Source organism: Phyllobates terribilis, unplaced genomic scaffold (genome assembly GCF_046119375.1).
Source record: "Phyllobates terribilis strain yellow unplaced genomic scaffold, ASM4611937v1 Scaffold_7__3_contigs__length_470593459, whole genome shotgun sequence".
In the NCBI taxonomy this organism is placed as follows: domain Eukaryota; kingdom Metazoa; phylum Chordata; class Amphibia; order Anura; family Dendrobatidae; genus Phyllobates; species Phyllobates terribilis.
The window spans coordinates 393,951,166-393,970,166 of record NW_027362767.1 but is presented as its reverse complement, the minus strand read 5'-3'; the positions used below and the strand labels follow the sequence as shown (position 1 = coordinate 393,970,166).

General features: G+C 43.5%; 1 protein-coding gene across 2 annotated transcripts in view; it reads left to right on the top strand.

The window, feature by feature from the left end:
• Nucleotides 1-7,894, top strand: part of LOC141154972 (cytochrome P450 2C8-like) — a 67,549-nt gene extending 59,655 nt beyond the window's left edge. For both annotated transcript variants that reach the window (XM_073641555.1, XM_073641553.1), the window contains exons 7-10: nucleotides 323-464; nucleotides 3,606-3,793; nucleotides 7,423-7,564; nucleotides 7,687-7,894. In XM_073641555.1, coding sequence (XP_073497656.1) covers nucleotides 323-464; nucleotides 3,606-3,793; nucleotides 7,423-7,564; nucleotides 7,687-7,844 — 630 coding nt within the window. In that variant the 3' untranslated portion in view covers nucleotides 7,845-7,894. The remainder of the gene's footprint in view (nucleotides 1-322; nucleotides 465-3,605; nucleotides 3,794-7,422; nucleotides 7,565-7,686) is intronic.
• The last annotated feature ends 11,107 nt before the right edge of the window (nucleotides 7,895-19,001 follow it).

Genomic DNA, 19,001 nt, shown 5'->3' with positions numbered 1-19,001 from the left:
ATCTCATAGTCATGTTTTTTTCTAAAGTTCTTAGTTAAATGGTGAAGTCAATAAATGTTTGATGGGCATGGCCATCTTTGGAGCATATAGAGCAAAATATTTTGGGTCACAAAAGCTCAAAAGATGGATTTATTCAACGTGTCCAAAACATTTAACATTCTATAAAACATTTGACTGCCTCTAGATTACTAGTTGTTGTGTTTGTGATAGATACTGGAAATTTATATTAGCCAGAGCCAGTTATTATTAATAATATTGTATGTGATAACAACATCATATCTTAAAAGACTCCGTTAATTTTTTTTTTCATTTTTACCTCTAGGAAAAGGGAAACCCTAACTCTGAATTCCATTTCGACAACTTGTTTGTTAGTGTTTTGAATCTCTTCTTTGCTGGAACAGAAACCACAAGCTCTACGTTAAGACATGGCTTAAGAATGTTGCTTAAGTATGCTGACGTTCAAGGTAGATGTATACAGTAAGATGTATAGAAGATATGTTTCTACTGGAGACTCTCCATTTATGTCTACGAGAGTGATGGAGTGATGGAGGTAATGAGTGATGAGATACTAGCCAAGAGTATCCCATAAACACAGAAAGGAGCCGAAGTGCTCGTGTATGACCGTTTGTTCTATGCAATCCTGCGATCTAAGGGGTAAGGTTTCTCCTTGTTGAGAGTGACATGCCAGGTTTGGTATGCCAGTATGAGGAGACTTAAAAACCTTGCACTCTCCTCTGGGAAATTAAATTTGCTAATTGTCTCTTCAGAGAGGAAGAGGACTTGAACTCTGGTGCCACCTATTGAAAGTAGCAATCCTATAAATCATTATCAATCCTTTAACGAGCCTTGAAATAGGACTTACGATAGAAGCCAAATCAGAATCTCAATTTGTAGACACAGTGTCTCAGGGTATTGCCCCTCATCTGTGCAAATTATGAGATCTGTTTTGGCTGGATGAGAGGCTAAGATTGGGATCTTAGTGGTAAGGTTTCTCCTTGTGGAGAGTGACATGCCAGGTCTGGCATGCCAGTATGAGGAGACTTAAACGCCTTGCATGCTACTATGGGAAATAATATATGCAAATTGTCTCTTCAGAGAGGAAGAGGACTTGAACTCTAGTGCCACCTATTGGAAGTAGCAATCCTACAAGGCAATCCTGAAAGCAGTGATGAGTAATGGGAGATATGCATAACAGATTTACAGATTAGTTGTATCGCAGCACAGGACTCTTACACTGACCATACATATTAAATGACTGTCGGCTCAATGATGCCTTGGCCGATAATTCAGCCGACAGCCATCTCATCTGAAATTCCCCTACAAATGAGCACTCATTCGGCTGAGCAATCCTGTCTTCTCTATGAGAAAGCTGCCAACTGATACATCAACTGGTGACAATGCAATCGGCAGTCTGAAATTGGACATGAGCAATCAATATTTCTCCTGACAAATCAGTTTCCAGCACTCCCATAAACAATAGACCATCAGACGAACCCGTCGATATCGGCGGGTTCAGCCGATGTTAGTCTAATGTGTATGAGGGTCTTTAGCAATTAGACATTAATCACCTATCATTGTGGATAAATAATTAAACGCTTTCAAGAAAAAGCCAATTAGATCATGTTGAAGGCAAGAGAAGTGCTGCATTGTGCACTTATCAAGAATAAATAGCAATGAAAACCTTAACAGACCCTCCAACAGAAAGCCATAATAAAGATGGGAACATAGCCTTGGTCTGTGAGAAGTCTGCAGCCCCATGGGCAGATCACTGTTCGCCGTAATTGGTTTCCTGCGTTCTGCTGACAAAAACTGAAAGCCAGTTTTATCAATTAGCTACTGTCATCAGGTGCCTTCATGTCACTAGATTGTTGTCACTATGAATGACACGGGCCTTTTTTTCTCTGAAACGCTGCAGCATTTCATAGAAACAGTTTAAAGAGTCCACTAGAGACACTAGAGAGAAATAAGACTAATCCAGCGCCACCTGCAGCAGGCTTCTCTCCACCCCTCTCCAGATGATTGACAGGTCTCTCCCATGTGTGTCCATAGGGAGAGACTTTTCAATCAATTAGAGCAGTGTGGGGAGAAGCCAGCAGGGAACTATAGGGAAAGGAGAGACTAGTTATTTTCCACCCTCAGCCAGCTTCTCCCCACCCCTCTCCAGTTGATTACATAGTAACATAGTAACATAGTTTTTTAGGTTGAAGGAAGACTAACTCCATCTAGTTCAAACCATAACCTAACATGTTGATCCAGAGGAAGGGAAAAAAAACCCATGTGACAAACACTAAGCTCCACATTGGGGAAAAAAATTCCTTCCTGACTCCATACGACAATCAGACTAGTTCCCTGGATCAACGCCCTATCAAGGAATCTTTTTTTTTTTTCTTTTTTTTTTCTTTATATAGCGCCAACATATTCCGCAGCGCTTTATAATTCAGACAATTTACAGACATTATGGGAACTATCCCCATTGGGGCTCACAATCTACACTCCGTATCAGTATGTCTTTGGAATGTGGGAGGAAACCGGAGAACCCGGAGGAAAGCCACGCAAACACGGGGAGAACATACAAACTCCTTGCAGATGTTGTCCTTGGTGGGATTTGACTCCAAGACCCGACACTGTAAGGCTGCAGTGGTAACCATCTAATATATATAACCTGTAATATTATACTTTTCAAGAAAGGCATCCAGGCCCTTCTTAAATTTTAGTAGTGAATCCCTCATTACAGCATCATGCGGCAGAGAGTTCCATAGTCTCACTGGTCTTACAGTAAAGAATCCGCGTCTGTGATTGTGATTAAACCTTCTTTCCTCCAGACGTAGTAGATGGCCCCTTGTCCCAGTCTCAGGCCTCAGAGTAAAAAGATCAGTAGAAAGGTCTTTGTACTGTCCCCTCATATACTTGTACATAGTAATAAGATCACCTCTAAGCCTTCGTTTTTCCAAAATAAAATAACCCCCAGCGTAATAACCTGTCTTGGTATTGCAGACCCCCTTGTCCTCTAACAACCTTGGTCGCTCTTCTCTGCACCCGCTCTAGTTCAGCTATGTCTTTCTTATACAACGGAGACCAGAACTGTACACAGTATTCTAAGTGTGGTCGCACTAATGACTTGTATAGAGGTAAAATTATGTTCTCCTCATGAGTATCTATGCCTCTTTTAATGCATCCCATTATTTTATTTGCCTTTGCAGCAGCTGCCTGACACTGGCCACTAAACGTGAGCTTGTCGTCCACCAACACACCCAGGTCTTTATCAGTTACAGTTTTGCCCAGTGTTTTACAATTAAGCATATAATTATACATTTTATTTCCTCTGAGCTCCCTGCACACGCAGTAGATGCTGGCTATATATTACACAGTTGGCATCTGTGTCTAACAGCTGAGCTCTGATCGCTGCTGTTCACTATTTAAGTGTTGTTGTCAATCACTGACGGCGGCATTTTATATGTGTAGTTGCCGGTGCTCACAGCTGCAATTAGTCCATTGCAACACAATAAAAAATGTATTCTATGACAAAGTGGCCATAACCTTTTAAAAATTGTACTACTAGTAAAATCAAAGTAATTTGACCAAAATATTGGTTATTGTCTTCTCAGCTAAAGTTCAAAAAGAAATTGATGTGGTGATTGGTCAGGAGAGAAGCCCTTCTTTAGAGGATCGGAGCAAGATGCCATATACAGAGGCTGTGATTCATGAGATCCAGAGATATTCAGACATTGTCCCATTGGGTTTGCCCCATGCAGCATCTGAGACCACCAACTTCAGGGGGCACACAATCCCCAAGGTCAGAGGAAATTTGCTCATAAATACATTAATACATCAAGCCATATTCTACAGACATATTCATTAAACATTGAGCTTAGTGGGACCAACTGAACTTTTCCCTGCCTAGTGTCAACACCTTTGGAGGCTCCATGATGGGAGCTATGCAATTTAAAGGGGTGGTCTGAAACTAACTTTGATTTTTATGCAAAATATCTATCTATTTAATGTAGTAATCTAAACACTTTTCTAATATACTTTAATTTAAAAAAATCCCTCTCTACTCTGTCGAACTGCTTTTCTTTTCACCTACTTCCGTTTTGATAACATTTAGTTTGAGAATCCCTAGTGCATGCTAAGATACTCAAATGGCTTATCATCAGGGGGCAGAGGCTGCAATCACTGCCACAGACTCTGTCCCAACCCTGAAAAGAAGTGTCATCAGTGATGCCCATATCAGGGGCTCGGCTAGTCCCAGCTCTACTGAGCATACGTCGGTTGTCAATTCTGAAATGTTCTCAGTACAAGGTACCTTGTCACTGTACGGTATCGCTTTTCAATGCACAGTGACAGTGCGCTCCCTTGCCGCCACTAATGAGGAGTGTGCATTGGAAAGAGAGAACCTGGCGAGCAGGGAGAACAGAGATCAGCCCCGTCTCTGAAAGTGACATCTGTTTCGGGATCAGGGCTGGTGTCTGCTCTCCTTGCTCACTGTGTTCTCTCCTCTCAAAGCGCACTGACAGTGCACTCTCTTGCCTGCTCATCACTTTTCATTAGAGATGGCAAGGGAGCACACTGTCACTGTGCACTGAAAAGTGATATCACACAGTGAGAAGGGTGCTCGTACTGACCATGAATCTGATTTGCCAACCGACGCATACTCATTAGATCAGGACTAGGCCACTGGTGACGCTTCCTTTCAGGGTAGGGACAAACGATGTAGCAGTGACTGCATCATCTGTCCCCTTATAATGTCTGCTTTGCGTATCCCAGCATGCACTTGGGATTCTCAAACAAAATGTCATCGGACCGAACATAGGTAAAAAATAAAAAAATAAAGCAGTAGTGAGGGAACTGTAAAGACTTTTTAATTGAAGTATAATAAAATAGAGATTCGATCATTACATTAAATAGGAAGACATTTAGTAAGAAAATCAATGTAAATTTCAGACCAATCCTTTAAAAATGTTGTCCACCTTTCAGGATTTTTTTTGATTTTAGCATAATTGAGTGCATTTTGGACTAAAAATCATTTTTGCAACTCTGTTTTATTAAACATTTTGCACCATTTGTTTACTATTTAAAATTATTGCTGACTAAAGAATGAGTCAACTGAAAATCTATCAGTGAGCTCGTTCTTACAATCTGACAGAAGATATAGCTCTTTTATCTGTCTTTTTCTAAGTTCCTCTCAGCTGATTTATGACAAATCAAAGTTGATTTGAATTTATCATATCAATGTTGAATGTGCAGGGGAAAAATACCCTGTACAAGTCAAATTTTGCTAAATGTTCAAAAATCCCAATATGAAAATGATTTTTAACTCCAAATACTTGCATTTAAAGAAGCCCTCACGTAAAAAAAAAAAATCAGTAAATTTAGGTATAGGTACAATCCTGCTCATCATTATTGGTACCCATGAAGTTTAAGTACATCATGTGGAATATCTCCTGAAAAAATTGAACAAGTGAAACTATTTTTTTGTATAGAGCACTCGTGTAAAATATAAAAGAGCAAAGGATAAACAATAATTTAAAACAAAAAACAATGGCAGGGAAAAATAGAAAATCCTAAAGCTTGCTGTATCATTGGTATTGGCACCCTTTACATTAATTTAGTAAGAAAACACATTTTGACTCGACTATTGTATATCACAAAAGAGATTCACCTGTGATAAATTGTCAGTGCCCACGTGACATGAATTAGCCAATAAATGATGACATTAGTGTTTGAAAAACCCACATGGTAGACACTGATCCTTTGTCACAATGGTGAAGACAAAGGAGCTGCCTGAGGACATCAGAACTGCTATTATTAGCAAACACAAGACTTCCAAATGGCTAAGGCAATCTATAAAGACCTTGGAATCCCAGTTTCAACAATGTGCAGTGTTATTAAGAAGTCTGCCAAGCATGGAACTGTCGAGAAAGTCCCTAGATGTGAAGAAAAGATGTCTTCAAAGGTTGGTGCGAGTGGTGTAAAAAAACACCACATCAAAGGCCAACGTCAAACAGTTTGGGGTCATGGTTTCAACAAGTACCATATGCCTCACTCTAAATAAAGCAAAGCAGAGCTCTATGGGCAAAGGCCAAGGAAGAAGCCATGCTGAAGAAAAGACATAAAAAAGGAAAGACTGATCATTGCCAAAGAGTACCTTGACAAACCACAATCCTTCTGGGAATATTCTCTGTGGACAGAAGAAACAAAAAGAGAGCTTTTTGGCAATGCAAAGCAACAGTTTGTTTTCAGATGGCGCAATGAAGCTTATAAGGAAAAGAACACCTTACCAACAATTAAGCATGATGGAGGATCCATAATGCTGTGGGGTTGCTTTTCTGCGTCTGGTACTGAAGGCCTTGACCATATCACAGCAATCATGAAATCAGAGCATTTTTAAGAGATTTTAGAGCAAAATGTCCTACCCAGTGTAAGAAAATTGGTTTGAGTCGAAGATCATTGGTCTTCCAGCAGTACAATGACCCAAAGCACACATCCAAAAGTACACAGGAATGGTTGAAAAAAATGGACATTTTAAAATTGCCAGCAATGAGTCCTGACCTCAATCCCATTGAGCTGAAATCTGCCATTGGGAAGAAGAACCCTGCAAACATTCAAGAGCTTGAAAAAACTGCAAAGGAAGAGTGGGAGAAAATTCCAGCTGAGAAGTGAAAGAAACTTATAGATGGCTACAAGAAACGTTTGGAGGCTGTCAGCAATGCCAAAGGGTGTGCAACCAAGTATTAATTAGGGGGGCCTTTATTGCTGCACATGCTGCTTATTCTGTTTCTTCTTTGAAATTGCAGCATGGAAGTTGAAAAACAATGTTTTATTGTTCTATTACTTTGGACCACTAATTAAAAAATCATGAGGATATACCTTTGGTACATTTCCATTTATTTATGAAGATATTCTACACTCTATGAAAAAATTAAGGGCTGTCAATAATGGTGAGCAGCACTGTATATGTACTGTAGTGTCAGTGTGTTATATACTCACCTAACGCCATCTTTTCCAGTATCCAACGCTGTTCCGGTCCTCTCCTGAGTGACATTACTGCTATTCAGACCTTTTGGATCGCTCTATGTATGAGCCGGAAGTCTCTTTTGCAATGTGGGCCTATGGAACAGCTTACATTGCTCCATAGGCCTAAAATGTAAAAGCCACTTCCGTGTCACGTGGAGCATAGTATGACCCGGAGAGTCTGCAGAGAGGAGACGTCACTGAGAAGAGGAGCGGAACAGCACTGAAATACTGAAAGCATTTTAATGACTACTATGTAATTCTTCATTTCCCCTCTGGGGTTGCTGAGTAGGAATTAACATCTTGTTGGATGGATCCCCTACAGATTACTGCTGATTTTTGCTCCAAGATTAGCAAAATATCTACTATTATCTCATCCTTATTGTGTTGTCTCTTATTATTACATTGAAGGACACCACAGTGTTTGTTTTCCTGTCCTCTGTACTGAAGGACCCCAAATACTTCAGGAACCCATCAAAATTTGACCCAGGACATTTTCTGAACGAGAAAGGGGAGTTTCAGAAGAGCGAAGCTTTCCTACCATTTTCAGCAGGTATTATTGAGGCAATGACACAGATTAAAAGTTTCATGATGAAGTCAAAAATCAACTTTCTATTTTTGAATTGTTAATTAAAAAAATCTGAAGGAAATTTTTTTTTACCCCTTTCTTTGTAGGGAGGAGAATCTGCCTAGGGGAAGGAATGGCAAGAATGGAGCTTTTTCTTTTTCTCACCTTCATCTTGCAGAATTTCAACTTAAAAACGGATGAGAACCCTTCCGATATTGACATTACCCCTCTACCTTATAAAATACGTTTTGCCCCCCGCTTATAGCTATGGTTGATGGAAGTGAAGACATTTATAAAATATTGCTCCTTAAATGACCTGTTGGCTATGTGTGGTTGATATCATCATCTGCTATTTTATTTCAATTGTACTTTATATGTCTAATACGTAACATGGCCACAAGGTTACAACCTGGCCTCTTTACAGAGGTAAATGACTTGAACTCTAGCACCACCTATTGGATGTAGCAATCCCAAAAGTCAATACCAACCCATTAGCGAGCCTTGCCACATGTCTTAGGATAAGAAGCAAAAGCTGACAATCCATTTCCAGACATGTTTTGGGGTGTTTACCCCTCATCAATGCAAAGCTCGAGAGCTGAGTTTGCTAGGTGAGAAGCCTCTGACTTGGAGTCTAAGGGAGAACATTTCCCCTTGTGGGGAGTGCCAGACAAGCATGCAGAGACTTAAAAGCCATGCACTACTCCTCTGGAATATTAAGTATACATTAACCTCTTGCTCCAGAGAGGAATACAGCAATTCTAAAAGTAAATATTGACCGTTTAACAAGCCTTGCCACATGATTTAGGATAAGAAGCCAAACTATGCAATCTATTTGTACATGTGTATTTCAGTGTGTTTGCCCCTCCTCAGTGCAAAACAGGAGATTTCATATGATTAGGCGTGAAGCCTCTGATTGGATGTCTAAAGGGAACCTGTCTCCTTGATGAGAGTGCCATGCTGGCATACCTACACTTATACTGTGGATCATAAAATGCTCCTCTGGAAAATTAAATATGGCATAGAGTAGGGAGCATATAATTTGTGTGTGTAGCATGGGGTGTGTGTGACATATAGTGTGTGTAGCATGGAGATTGAGTGTGTATGTGCCAGTGTGTGTAACATACAATACATGTGGCATATCACAGAAGCTGTTCCTATGGCTATTTTGAAGTCTGTAGAAACACCACTTCACTTAACTCCATTTTCCTTTTCATAATTGTGTGAACCTGCATATGTTCCCCCCTTTTCACAGATAATACAGAAGTTAAAATGTACTTGCTTTTAGCTGGAGTCAAAGGTATAATGACCGCGGTTGCAGCAGTTGACCCCGCAACTGGGCCCTTCGGGTCAGGGGCTTGGCGAGTGAGTGCCAAAGCCCGCCGGCACCATCAAAAGTTTCAGCTGTATGTGCGTCCTCGGACACATATACAGATGTACTGAATTGTTTCGTGCGGCTCCGCCGCCACAACACATGCTGCCTGACAATCAGAGGCCAGCAGCTGACGACGGCATGCACGTGACGGAGTGCATGGAAGTGAAGTCACATGCTCCCGTCGCACGCTGAGTCCTGCTGGCTTCAGAAGAGGGTGCACACGGCGTGTAAGCAAAGGAACGGTGAGTATTTATTTAAAAAAAAAAATCATCGGCCATACTACTATGGATGTCTATAGGGTGCATTATAATACTACGGATATCTATAGGGGTGCATTATACTACTATGGATGTCAATGGGGATGCATTATACTCCTATGGATGTCTATGGGGGTGCATAATACTACTATGGATGTGTAGCGCCCCGAGGGTTCGGCCGCTACAGGGGTATTGCACCTCAGACCAGAGGTGTGGTATTCCACTCCCGGGTAAGGATGGAGTATGGACCAGGGCTCAGTTAGCTGCATACAGCACACACACCCCATTTCCGAGGGACAGCTCAACGGTGCTCCCACTAGACAGAAGTGCAGGCACGACCGACTATGTCCCTGTCTGGAGTGGGGAGGGGGATGGAACACCCAGTGCTGTAGGAGCAGATAGGGGTTGGTTCCTGAGCGTAGGAAGGAGCCCATTGGTTGCTGGTCACCTGGGCTCATGGTCAGAGGGAGGTATAAAAGGTGGGCACCATCTTAGTTCTGGGTAAGTTCAGCCAGAGGAGAAGACAGGGAGTAGAGGCTCTGTAGGAGCTCTACTCCAGGAGGGCATAGTGAGAGGCCGTGGAGGAGGTGAAGGGGAGCTGGGATTTTGGCTCATCTCAGCTCCAAGAGAACGGAACAGAAAGGAACAGAAAGGAACAGAGAAAGAGAAGGAGAGACAGAGAAACAGAAGGGCTCAGGAACAAGAAGGTGGAAGGGACCCTAAGAACCCACGAGAATCCAGGGTGCAGGGTCAGGCAGATTAAGGGTACCGGATCCCAAGTTGGTGGAGGAGAAACCACCCTCATCCAAAGACCGGTCGTCGTGATCATCCATTGGTGCGACACCTCATCAAACCTGCTAGGAAGGCACCATATAGGACAGCGGAGGACGGGGCCCACGTTTAACCGCACAAGTCCGCGGCAGCCGGACAAAAGTGGGTCACTGGTGAGGCAGGCCAGAGAAAGGATTAAAGGGGGTCCTGTGCCATGCTCTTGACTGCTTGGGAGTTGACCGAGCCCCACACCTGGTGGACGCAGCACGGCTTGGGCGGTCACTGCCGACGGAAGTGACCCGGAACAAACGAACTGTGAGTAAAGACCCTGGACTGTAACTTGTTGTCCGTGTGCTTCTTCGCTCCTCCGGAACTACCGGTACTGGGACCTTCACCACCATCACTCCCATCATCCACTACACTGCCCTGGGGCCGCACTCTTCCCGTGGGGAGTCACACCATCCCAGCTGCATTCATCATCAGCCCCAGCGGACTGCCTTTCAGCGGCGGTTCCTAATAACCGCAATCCACGGGTGGCGTAGTTGGACATTATCTGAAGCACGTAGCAGACTACCATTGGCCTGACCACCCTGAGCCGCGGGACCGGGCCGCCACTACTACTACTCCCAACGTCTCCCTATCGCCCGGTTCCGCGTGCCCCACGGCCCAGGGGGCGAGTCAGATGTCTATGAGTGGGCATTATACTTTTATGGATATCCATGGGATGCATTATACCACTATGGATGTCTATGGGGGTGCATTATACTACTATGGATGTCTATGGGGTGCATTACACTACTACGAAAGACTATTGGGGTGCATTATACTACTATTGTTGACTATGTGGGTGCATTATACTTTATAGGATGACTATGGGGGTGCATTATACTACTATGGATGACAATGGTTTTGCATTATACTTTATAGGATGACTAAGGAGTGTATTATACTACTATGGCTGACTATGGGGGTGCATTATACTTCTATTGTTGACTTTGTAGATGCATTATACTTTATAGGATGACTATAGGGATTCATTATACTATTATGGATGACTATGGTGGTGCACTATACCTTATAGGATGACTGGGGAGTGCATTATACTATTATGGATGACTATGGGGGTGCATTATACTACTATTGTTGACTATATGGGTGCATTATAATTTATATGATGACAATGGGGTGCATTATACTGCTATTGTTGACTATGTGGGTGAATAATACTATGTTGCGCGAAATTGGCGCCAAATTTAAACACCGCTCTGCTGATTGGTTGTGGTTGCCGGGCGCGACCAATCAGCGATTTTGGCGACAAATTTAAACACTCTCTCCGGTCCTCACTAACACGGTTCGCTGATTGGTCGCGGCCGTCGGCCGCGACCAGTCAGCGATATTGGCGCCAAATTTAAACACCGCTTTGCTCATTGGTCGCGGTCACCGTCCGCGACAAATCAGCGATTTTGGCGCTAAATTTAAACACCGCTCCGCTGATTACGCCCGGTCGGCCTCATACATATTCTAGAATACCAGATGCGTTAGAATCGGGCCACCATCTAGTTTATTTATATTCAGGATGAATGGGATAGGTCCGAATCTTTCACCGGCTGGAGTCATCCTATTTTTAGCCTCAGTCACCCAGTAATATACATTTGAAACCATAAGTTTATGCACACTATATAAAAAGACACATATGCATGTTTTTCTCAATATCTGACATGAAATCAGAATATACCTTTCCCATTTTAGGTCAATTAGGATTATCATAATTTTTAATATTTGCCAAATGCCAGAATAATGAGAGAGAATGTTTTAAGGCATTTTTATTACTTACTGCAAAGTCAAAAGTTTACAGACACTAAGATTACTATGTCTTTAAACAATTCTGGACTGCCCATATGATGATGTCATGTGTTTGAAAGCTTCTGATAGGTTGTTTGGCAACATTTAAGTTAATTACACCTGTAGATATATTTTAATGTACACCTGAAACACACTGCTTCTTTGTGTAAGCGTCATGGGAAAGTCTAAAGAAATCAGCCACGATATCAGAAAGAGAATTGTGGACTTGCACAAGTCTGGCTCATCCTTGGGTACAATTTTAAGATAATAATAATAATCTTTATTTACGTATATAGCACCAACATATTCCTCGTTAATCTATACATACAAGGTGCCTCGTTAATCTATACATAGATTTATATGCAAGTACAAACAAGATCAGAATGTCTAGCCCTCATACCGCTCAATAAGGAGACAAGTTCTGTGTCCCAGAGATGAACGTGCTTTGGTCCGACATGTGCATATCAACCCATGGACAAAAGCAAAAATCCTTGTAAAGATGAAGGCGGAAGCTGATAAGATTGTGTCGATATCCACAGTGAAAAGAGTACTGTATCAACATGGGCTGAAAGGCCACTATGCCAGGAAGAAGCCATTACACCAAAGGAAAGATAAAAAGCCAGATTGATGTTAGCAAATGCACACAGGAACAAAGACCTTCATTTTTATAGACATGTCCTGTGTTCTGATGACTAAACTAAACTAAAATTTAGCATTTTGAGCATAATGACCACCGTTACGTTTGTAGGAAAAAAAGGAGAAGCTTGGAAGCCTAAAAACACCTTCCCAACTGTGAAACATGTGGGTGGAAGCATTATGTTGTGGGGTTGTTTTGCTGCAAGAGGGACTGGTGCAATTCACACAATAGATGGCATCATGAGAAAAGAAGATTATGTGGCGATACGGAAGATACATCTCAAGACATCAACCAGTAAGTTAAAGCTTGTGAGTAAATGGGTCTTCCAAATGAACAAAGATCCGAAGCATACTGCCAAAATGATAATAAAGAGGCTTATGGATAACAAAGTCAATGTTTTGGAGTGGCCATCAAAAAGCCCTGATCTCAATCCTATTGAAAATTTATTGGTAAAGCTGAAAAGGCAGGTGCGAGCAAGGCACCCTCTAAACCTGGATCAGTTACACCAGTTTTATCAGGAGGAATAGGCCCAAATTCCGACCAACTATTGTAAGAAGCTTGTGGAAGAATATCCCAAACGTTTGACCAAAGTTATTCAGTTTAAGGACAATGGTACCAAACACTAACGAAATGTATGTATACTTTAGACTTTGCAGTAAGTAATGAAAATGCCTTAAAACATTCTCTCTCTCATTATTCTGGCATTTGGCAAATATTAAAAATTATGGTAATCCAAATTAACCTAAAACGGGAAATGTTTAATTTATTATTAAACTTCTGGCTTCAACTGTACAATGGTCCTTGAAAGTTTGTGAACCCCTTAAAATGTTTCCATATATTTTTAAATTGGCCTTAAACTTCTTAAGTTTTTCACACACATCCTAAAAGTAGATAAAGAGAAGTAAATTTAACAAATGGGTCAAAATTATTAGACTATCAATTTTTTAAACAATGAAAACGATCCAATATCACATACAGTACAGACGAAAAGTTTGGATACACCTTCTCATTTAAAGATTTTTCTGTATTTTCATGACTATGAAAATTGTACATTCACACTGAAGGCATCAAAACTATGAATTAACACATGTGGAATTATATACTTAACAAAAAAGTGTGAAACAACTGAAAATATGTCTTATATTCTAGGTTCTTCAAACTAGCCACCTTTTGCTTTAATGACTGCTTTGCACACTCTTGGCATTCTCTTGATGAGCTTCAAGAGGTAGTCACCGGACATGGTTTTCACTTCACAGGTGTGCCGTCAGGTTTAATAAGAGGGATTTCTTGCCTTATAAATGGGGTTGGGACCATCAGTTGTGTTGTGCAGAAGTCTGGTGGATACGCAGCTGATAGTCCTACTGAACAGACTATTAGAATTTGTATTATGGCAAGAAAAAAGCAGCTAAGTAAAGAAAAACGAGTGGCCATTAGTGTTAATCGAGCACTAAAATGCTTGGGTGCTCGAAGCTCAGGCCGAGCTCGCCGTGATACTCGGGTGCTCGACCCGAGCAACGAGCCCAATGTTAGTCTATGGGAGACCCGAGCATTTTAGCGGTGGCACCACTGGCAGTCTTTTAAAAGCTTAACAAGTGCCCAAAACGATAGTGACAGTGCTCAAATGACATGGGGACAGCATGGGGATCGCCCCAGGAAGCATTTCTGACCCCCAGGTCACTGCTGTCAACAACGTGGTCAGAGGTATTAAGCCACTTTTAGGGGCTCACAATAAAACGTTCAAAAACGAAACTGAAACTTTTTTCCTGAAATATGTTAAGGAATTTCTTTTCCAGGGTAAAGACTTGTGTATAAGGTAAAATAAATAACCAAAAACAAAAATACTCCTCCACACCTTGGGCTATGTTCACAAGTAGCATTTGTTATGCGTTTTTGCACTTTTGTATTGCTTTCAACTGTGACAAATGCATTCACCGGGAAATGTCATTTTAACATTTTACAACCTTATCTGGCCATGTGCTGTGTGACACATGCATAAAGTGCTGAAAAGACATGGGAACAGCATGGGGAAGACCCCTGGAAGCACCTCTGGCACCCAGGTCACTGTCTAAAAGTGTGCCCATCATAAGTGATCCTTGCCGCATTAGAAGATGAAGACTTGCAACTATCCCCGTTCAAGTTCTAGTCCCAGGGCAGTGTTCAATTGTACCATCCCCATTCCTTGCAATACAAGCGCAAGTATGCAGCCTGCCACCCACCCACCCCCAGGCTGCAATACTATACTGCTTGCTTGCTTGCACTTGAAATTGGGCCTTTTAGTCATGTGGAGGCGGAATCTGGCCACCACGTCATGGCTGCGTTGGCGGCCTGGAATCCATACTCAGTCCCCAGCCACCTAGCGGCCGGGTGTCTATGCTCGGTCCCCAGCCTCCCCGTGGCCGGGTGTCCACACACGGTTCCCAGCCGCCTGGGGTCAGCCGGGTGTCCATAAACCGTCCCCAGCCGCCCCTATTTCTCCTTGGAACATCCCCCCACACACTTTTCTTAGCCCAGCCTGCTTTAGGGCAGCATTGGACGAGCCCACCAGAGAACCAGACTCCTCCATCAGGGGAGTTGAGAGTGCCAAGGTGAGGAGCATGATGATGATGACAGAAGTTAGCATCTGCTTTGTTTTCTTTTAATGCAAGTGTAAGTGTGCAGCCTGCCACCCACCCCCAGACTGCTAGCTTGCACTTGAAATGGGGCCTTTTAGTTTGGAGGAGGCCGAAGCTGGCCACTACCTCATGGCTGCTTCGGCAGCGAGGTATCCATACTCAGTCACCTGCCGCCCCTATTTGTCCTGGTGTGCCTTATACATAAGATTAAGCGCGTATACCAAAACATTACCTGTGCCATCCCCAGTGCATTTAGTGGGAAGGAGAGCCTATTCCGCTGTAGTGTGTGCATGCCAAACCCCTGTTCATGGTACATGCGAAGATGCCTCCCACCCTGCACCTGTCATTGCAGACTTGCAACTATCCCCGTTCAAGTCCTTGTCCCAGGGCAGTGTTCAATTGTACCTCTCCCATTCCTTGCAATGCAAGCGTAAGTAGGCAGCCTGACACCCACCCACCCCCAGGCTGCAATACCATACTGCTTGCTTGCTTGCTTGCACTTGAAATTGGGCCTTTTAGGCATGTGGAGGCGGAATCTGGCCACCACGTCATGGCTGCGTTGGTGGCCTGGAATCTATACTCAGTCCCCAGCCGCCCAGCGGCCGGGTGTCCATGCTCGGTCCCCTGCCGCCCCGCGGCCGGTTGTCCACACACGGTTCCCAGCCGCCTGGGGGCAGCCGGGTGTCCATAAACGGTCCCCAGCCGCCCCTATTTCTCCTTGGAACATCCCCCCACACACTTTTCTTAGCCCAGCCTGCATTAGGGCAGCATTGGACGAGCCCACCAGAGAACCAGACTCCTCCGGTGGGCCCTGGCTTCTCCATCAGTGGAGTTGAGAGTGCCAAGGTGAGCAGCATGATGATGATGACAGAAGTTAGCATCTGCTTTGTTTTCTTTTAATGCAAGTGTAAGTGTGCAGCCTGCCTCCCACCCCCAGACTGCTAGCTTGCACTTGAAATGGGGCCTTTTAGTTTGGAGGAGGCCGAAGCTGGCCACTACCTCATGGCTGCTTCGGCAGCGAGGTATCCATACTCAGTCCCCTGCCGCCCCTATTTGTCCTGGTGTGCCTTATACATAAGATTAAGCGCGTATACCAAAACATTACCTGTGCCATCCCCAGTGCATTTAGTGGGAAGGAGAGCCTATTCCGCTGTAGTGTGTGCATGCCAAACCCCTGTTCATGGTACATGCGAAGATGCCTCCCAACCTGCACCTGTCGTTGCAGACTTGCAACTATCCTTATAGTTCAAGTCCTTGTCCCAGGGCAGTGTTCAATTGTACCTCTCCCATTCCTTGCAATGCAAGCGCAAGTAGGCAGCCTGCCACCCACCCACCCCCAGGCTGCAATACCATACTGCTTGCTTGCACTTTAAATTGGGCCTTTAAGGCATGTGGAGGCAGAATCTGGCCACCACGCCATGGCTGCGTCGGCGGCCTGGTATCCATACTGAGTCCCCAGCTGCCAGGTGGCCGGATGTCCCCGCTTGCTCCCCAGCCTCCTGGTGGCGGCCGGATGTCCATACTCGGACCCCAGCCACCCCTATTTGTCCCGATAACCTTTCCCACACTTTTCTTAGCCTGGCCTGCTTTAGGGCAGCATTGGCCGAGCCCACCAGACAACCAGACTCCTCTGGTGGACCCTGGCTTCTCCATCAGGGGAGTTGAGAGTGCCAAGGTGAGGAGCATGATGAGGATGATAGAAGTTAGCATCTGCTTTGTTTTGTTGGAATGCAAGCGCATGTATGTAGTGGCGGCTAGGCCTGAGGTGGTCAGCGTTTTGGCGCATATCCTACCTCCTCTGAAGATAGCTGGATGTTTTCCTGCTACTATCCAAGTTCTATGACTCCCGTTAAAACAAAACTTCAGGTGATAAATGATGGATGAGGTAGTGGCAAAGGAGAAAGAGCAGGAGGAACAGGGACCATTCACATCAATATCAGGCCAGTCAACCAGATATGTCTTGTAGGATATGTTTCTGTAACAAAAGGAACGGTTCGGCTACACAGTTAGAGGGCATACAGTGAGTGCAATGCCTACCAAAAATTTTGAGGCACTCCAATGCCCCTTGGAAATGACATGGAGGTCAGAGGGCCTTAACTAAACCTTTTTTTCCATTTATAGCAACTGGGTCTCCTGTGCACTGTTGGCCTAAGCAGTGAATGGAAGACTTTCCAAAATTATGAGGAACTTCAATGCCCCTTTCAAGAGCCGTGCAGTACAGCATATTACAAACATAAGTCCCATTATTGGGGAGTGGGTCTCCCATAGCATTTGCTTATGCCTTCCAAGCAAAAGCTTCCAAAAATTAGGACGGAGCAACTTGCAGTGCCCCTTACAAGAACCATACAGTACAGAATATTACAAACATAAGTCCCATTATTGGGGAGTGGGTCTCCCATAGGATTTGCTTATGCCTTCCAAGCAAAAGCTTCCAAAAATTAGAACGGAGCAACTTGCAATGCCCCTTGCAAGAACCATGCAGTACAGCATATTACAAACATAAGTCCCATTATTGGGGAGTGGGTCTCCCATACTATTTGCTTATGCCTTCCAAGCAAAAGCTTCCAGAAATTAGGACGGAGGAACTTGCAATGCCCCATACAAGAACCATGCAGTACAGCATATTACAAACATAAGTCCCATTATTGGGGAGTGGGTCTCCTATAGTATTTGCTTATGCCTTTCAAGCAAAAGCTATCAAAAATTAGGATGGAGCAACTTGCAATGCCCCTTACAAGAACCAAGCAGTACAGCATATTACAAACATAAGTCCCATTATTGGGGAGTGGGTTTCCCATAGTATTTGCTTATGCCTTCCATGCAAAAGCTTCCAAAAATTAGGACGGAGCAACTTGCAATGCCCCTTACAAGAACCATGCAGTACAGCATATTACAAACATAAGTCCCATTATTGGGGAGTGGGTCTCCCATAGTATTTGCTTATGCCTTGCAAGCAAAAGCTTCCAAAAATTAGGATGGAGCAACTTGCAATGCCCCTTACAAGAACCATGCAGTACAGCATATTACAAACAAGTCCAATTATTGGGGAGTGGGTCTCCCATAGGATTTGCTTATGCCTTCCAAGCAAAAGCTGACAAAAATAAGGACGGAGCAACTTGCAATGCCCCTTGCAAGAACCATGCAGTACAGCATATTACAAACATAAGTCCCATTATTGGGGAGTGGGTCTCCCATAGGATTTGCTTATGCCTTCCAAGCAAAAGCTGACAAAAACAAGGACGGAGCAACTTGCAATGCCCCTTGCAAGAACCATGCAGTACAGTATATTAGAAACATAAGTCCCATTATTGGGGAGTAGGTCTCCCATATGATTTGCTTATGCCTTCCAAGCAAAAGCTTCCAGAAATTAGGATGGAGGAACTTGCAATGCCCCTTACATGAACAATGCAGTACAGCATATTACAAACATAAGTCCCATTATTGGGAAGTGGGTCTCCCATAGGGTTTGGTTATGCCTTCCAAGCAAAAGCTTCAAAAAATTAGGATGGAGCAACTTGCAATGCCCCTTACAAGAACCATGCAGTACAGCATATTACAAACATAAGTCCCATTATTGGGGAGTGGGTCTCCCATAGTATTTGCTTATGCCTTCCATGCAAAAGCTTCCAAAAATTAGGATGGAGCAACTTGCAATGCCCCTTACAAGAACCATGCAGTACAGCATATTACAAACATAAGTCCCATTATTGGGGAGTGGGTCTCCCATAGTATTTGCTTATGCCTTCCATGCAAAAGCTTCCAAAAATTAGGATGGAGCAACTTGCAATGCCCCTTACAAGAACCATGCAGTACAGCATATTACAAACATAAGTCCCATTATTGGGGAGTGGGTCTCCCATAGGATTGGCTTATTCCTTCCAAGCAAAAGCTGACAAAAATAAGGACGGAGGAACTTGCAATGCTGGCACCC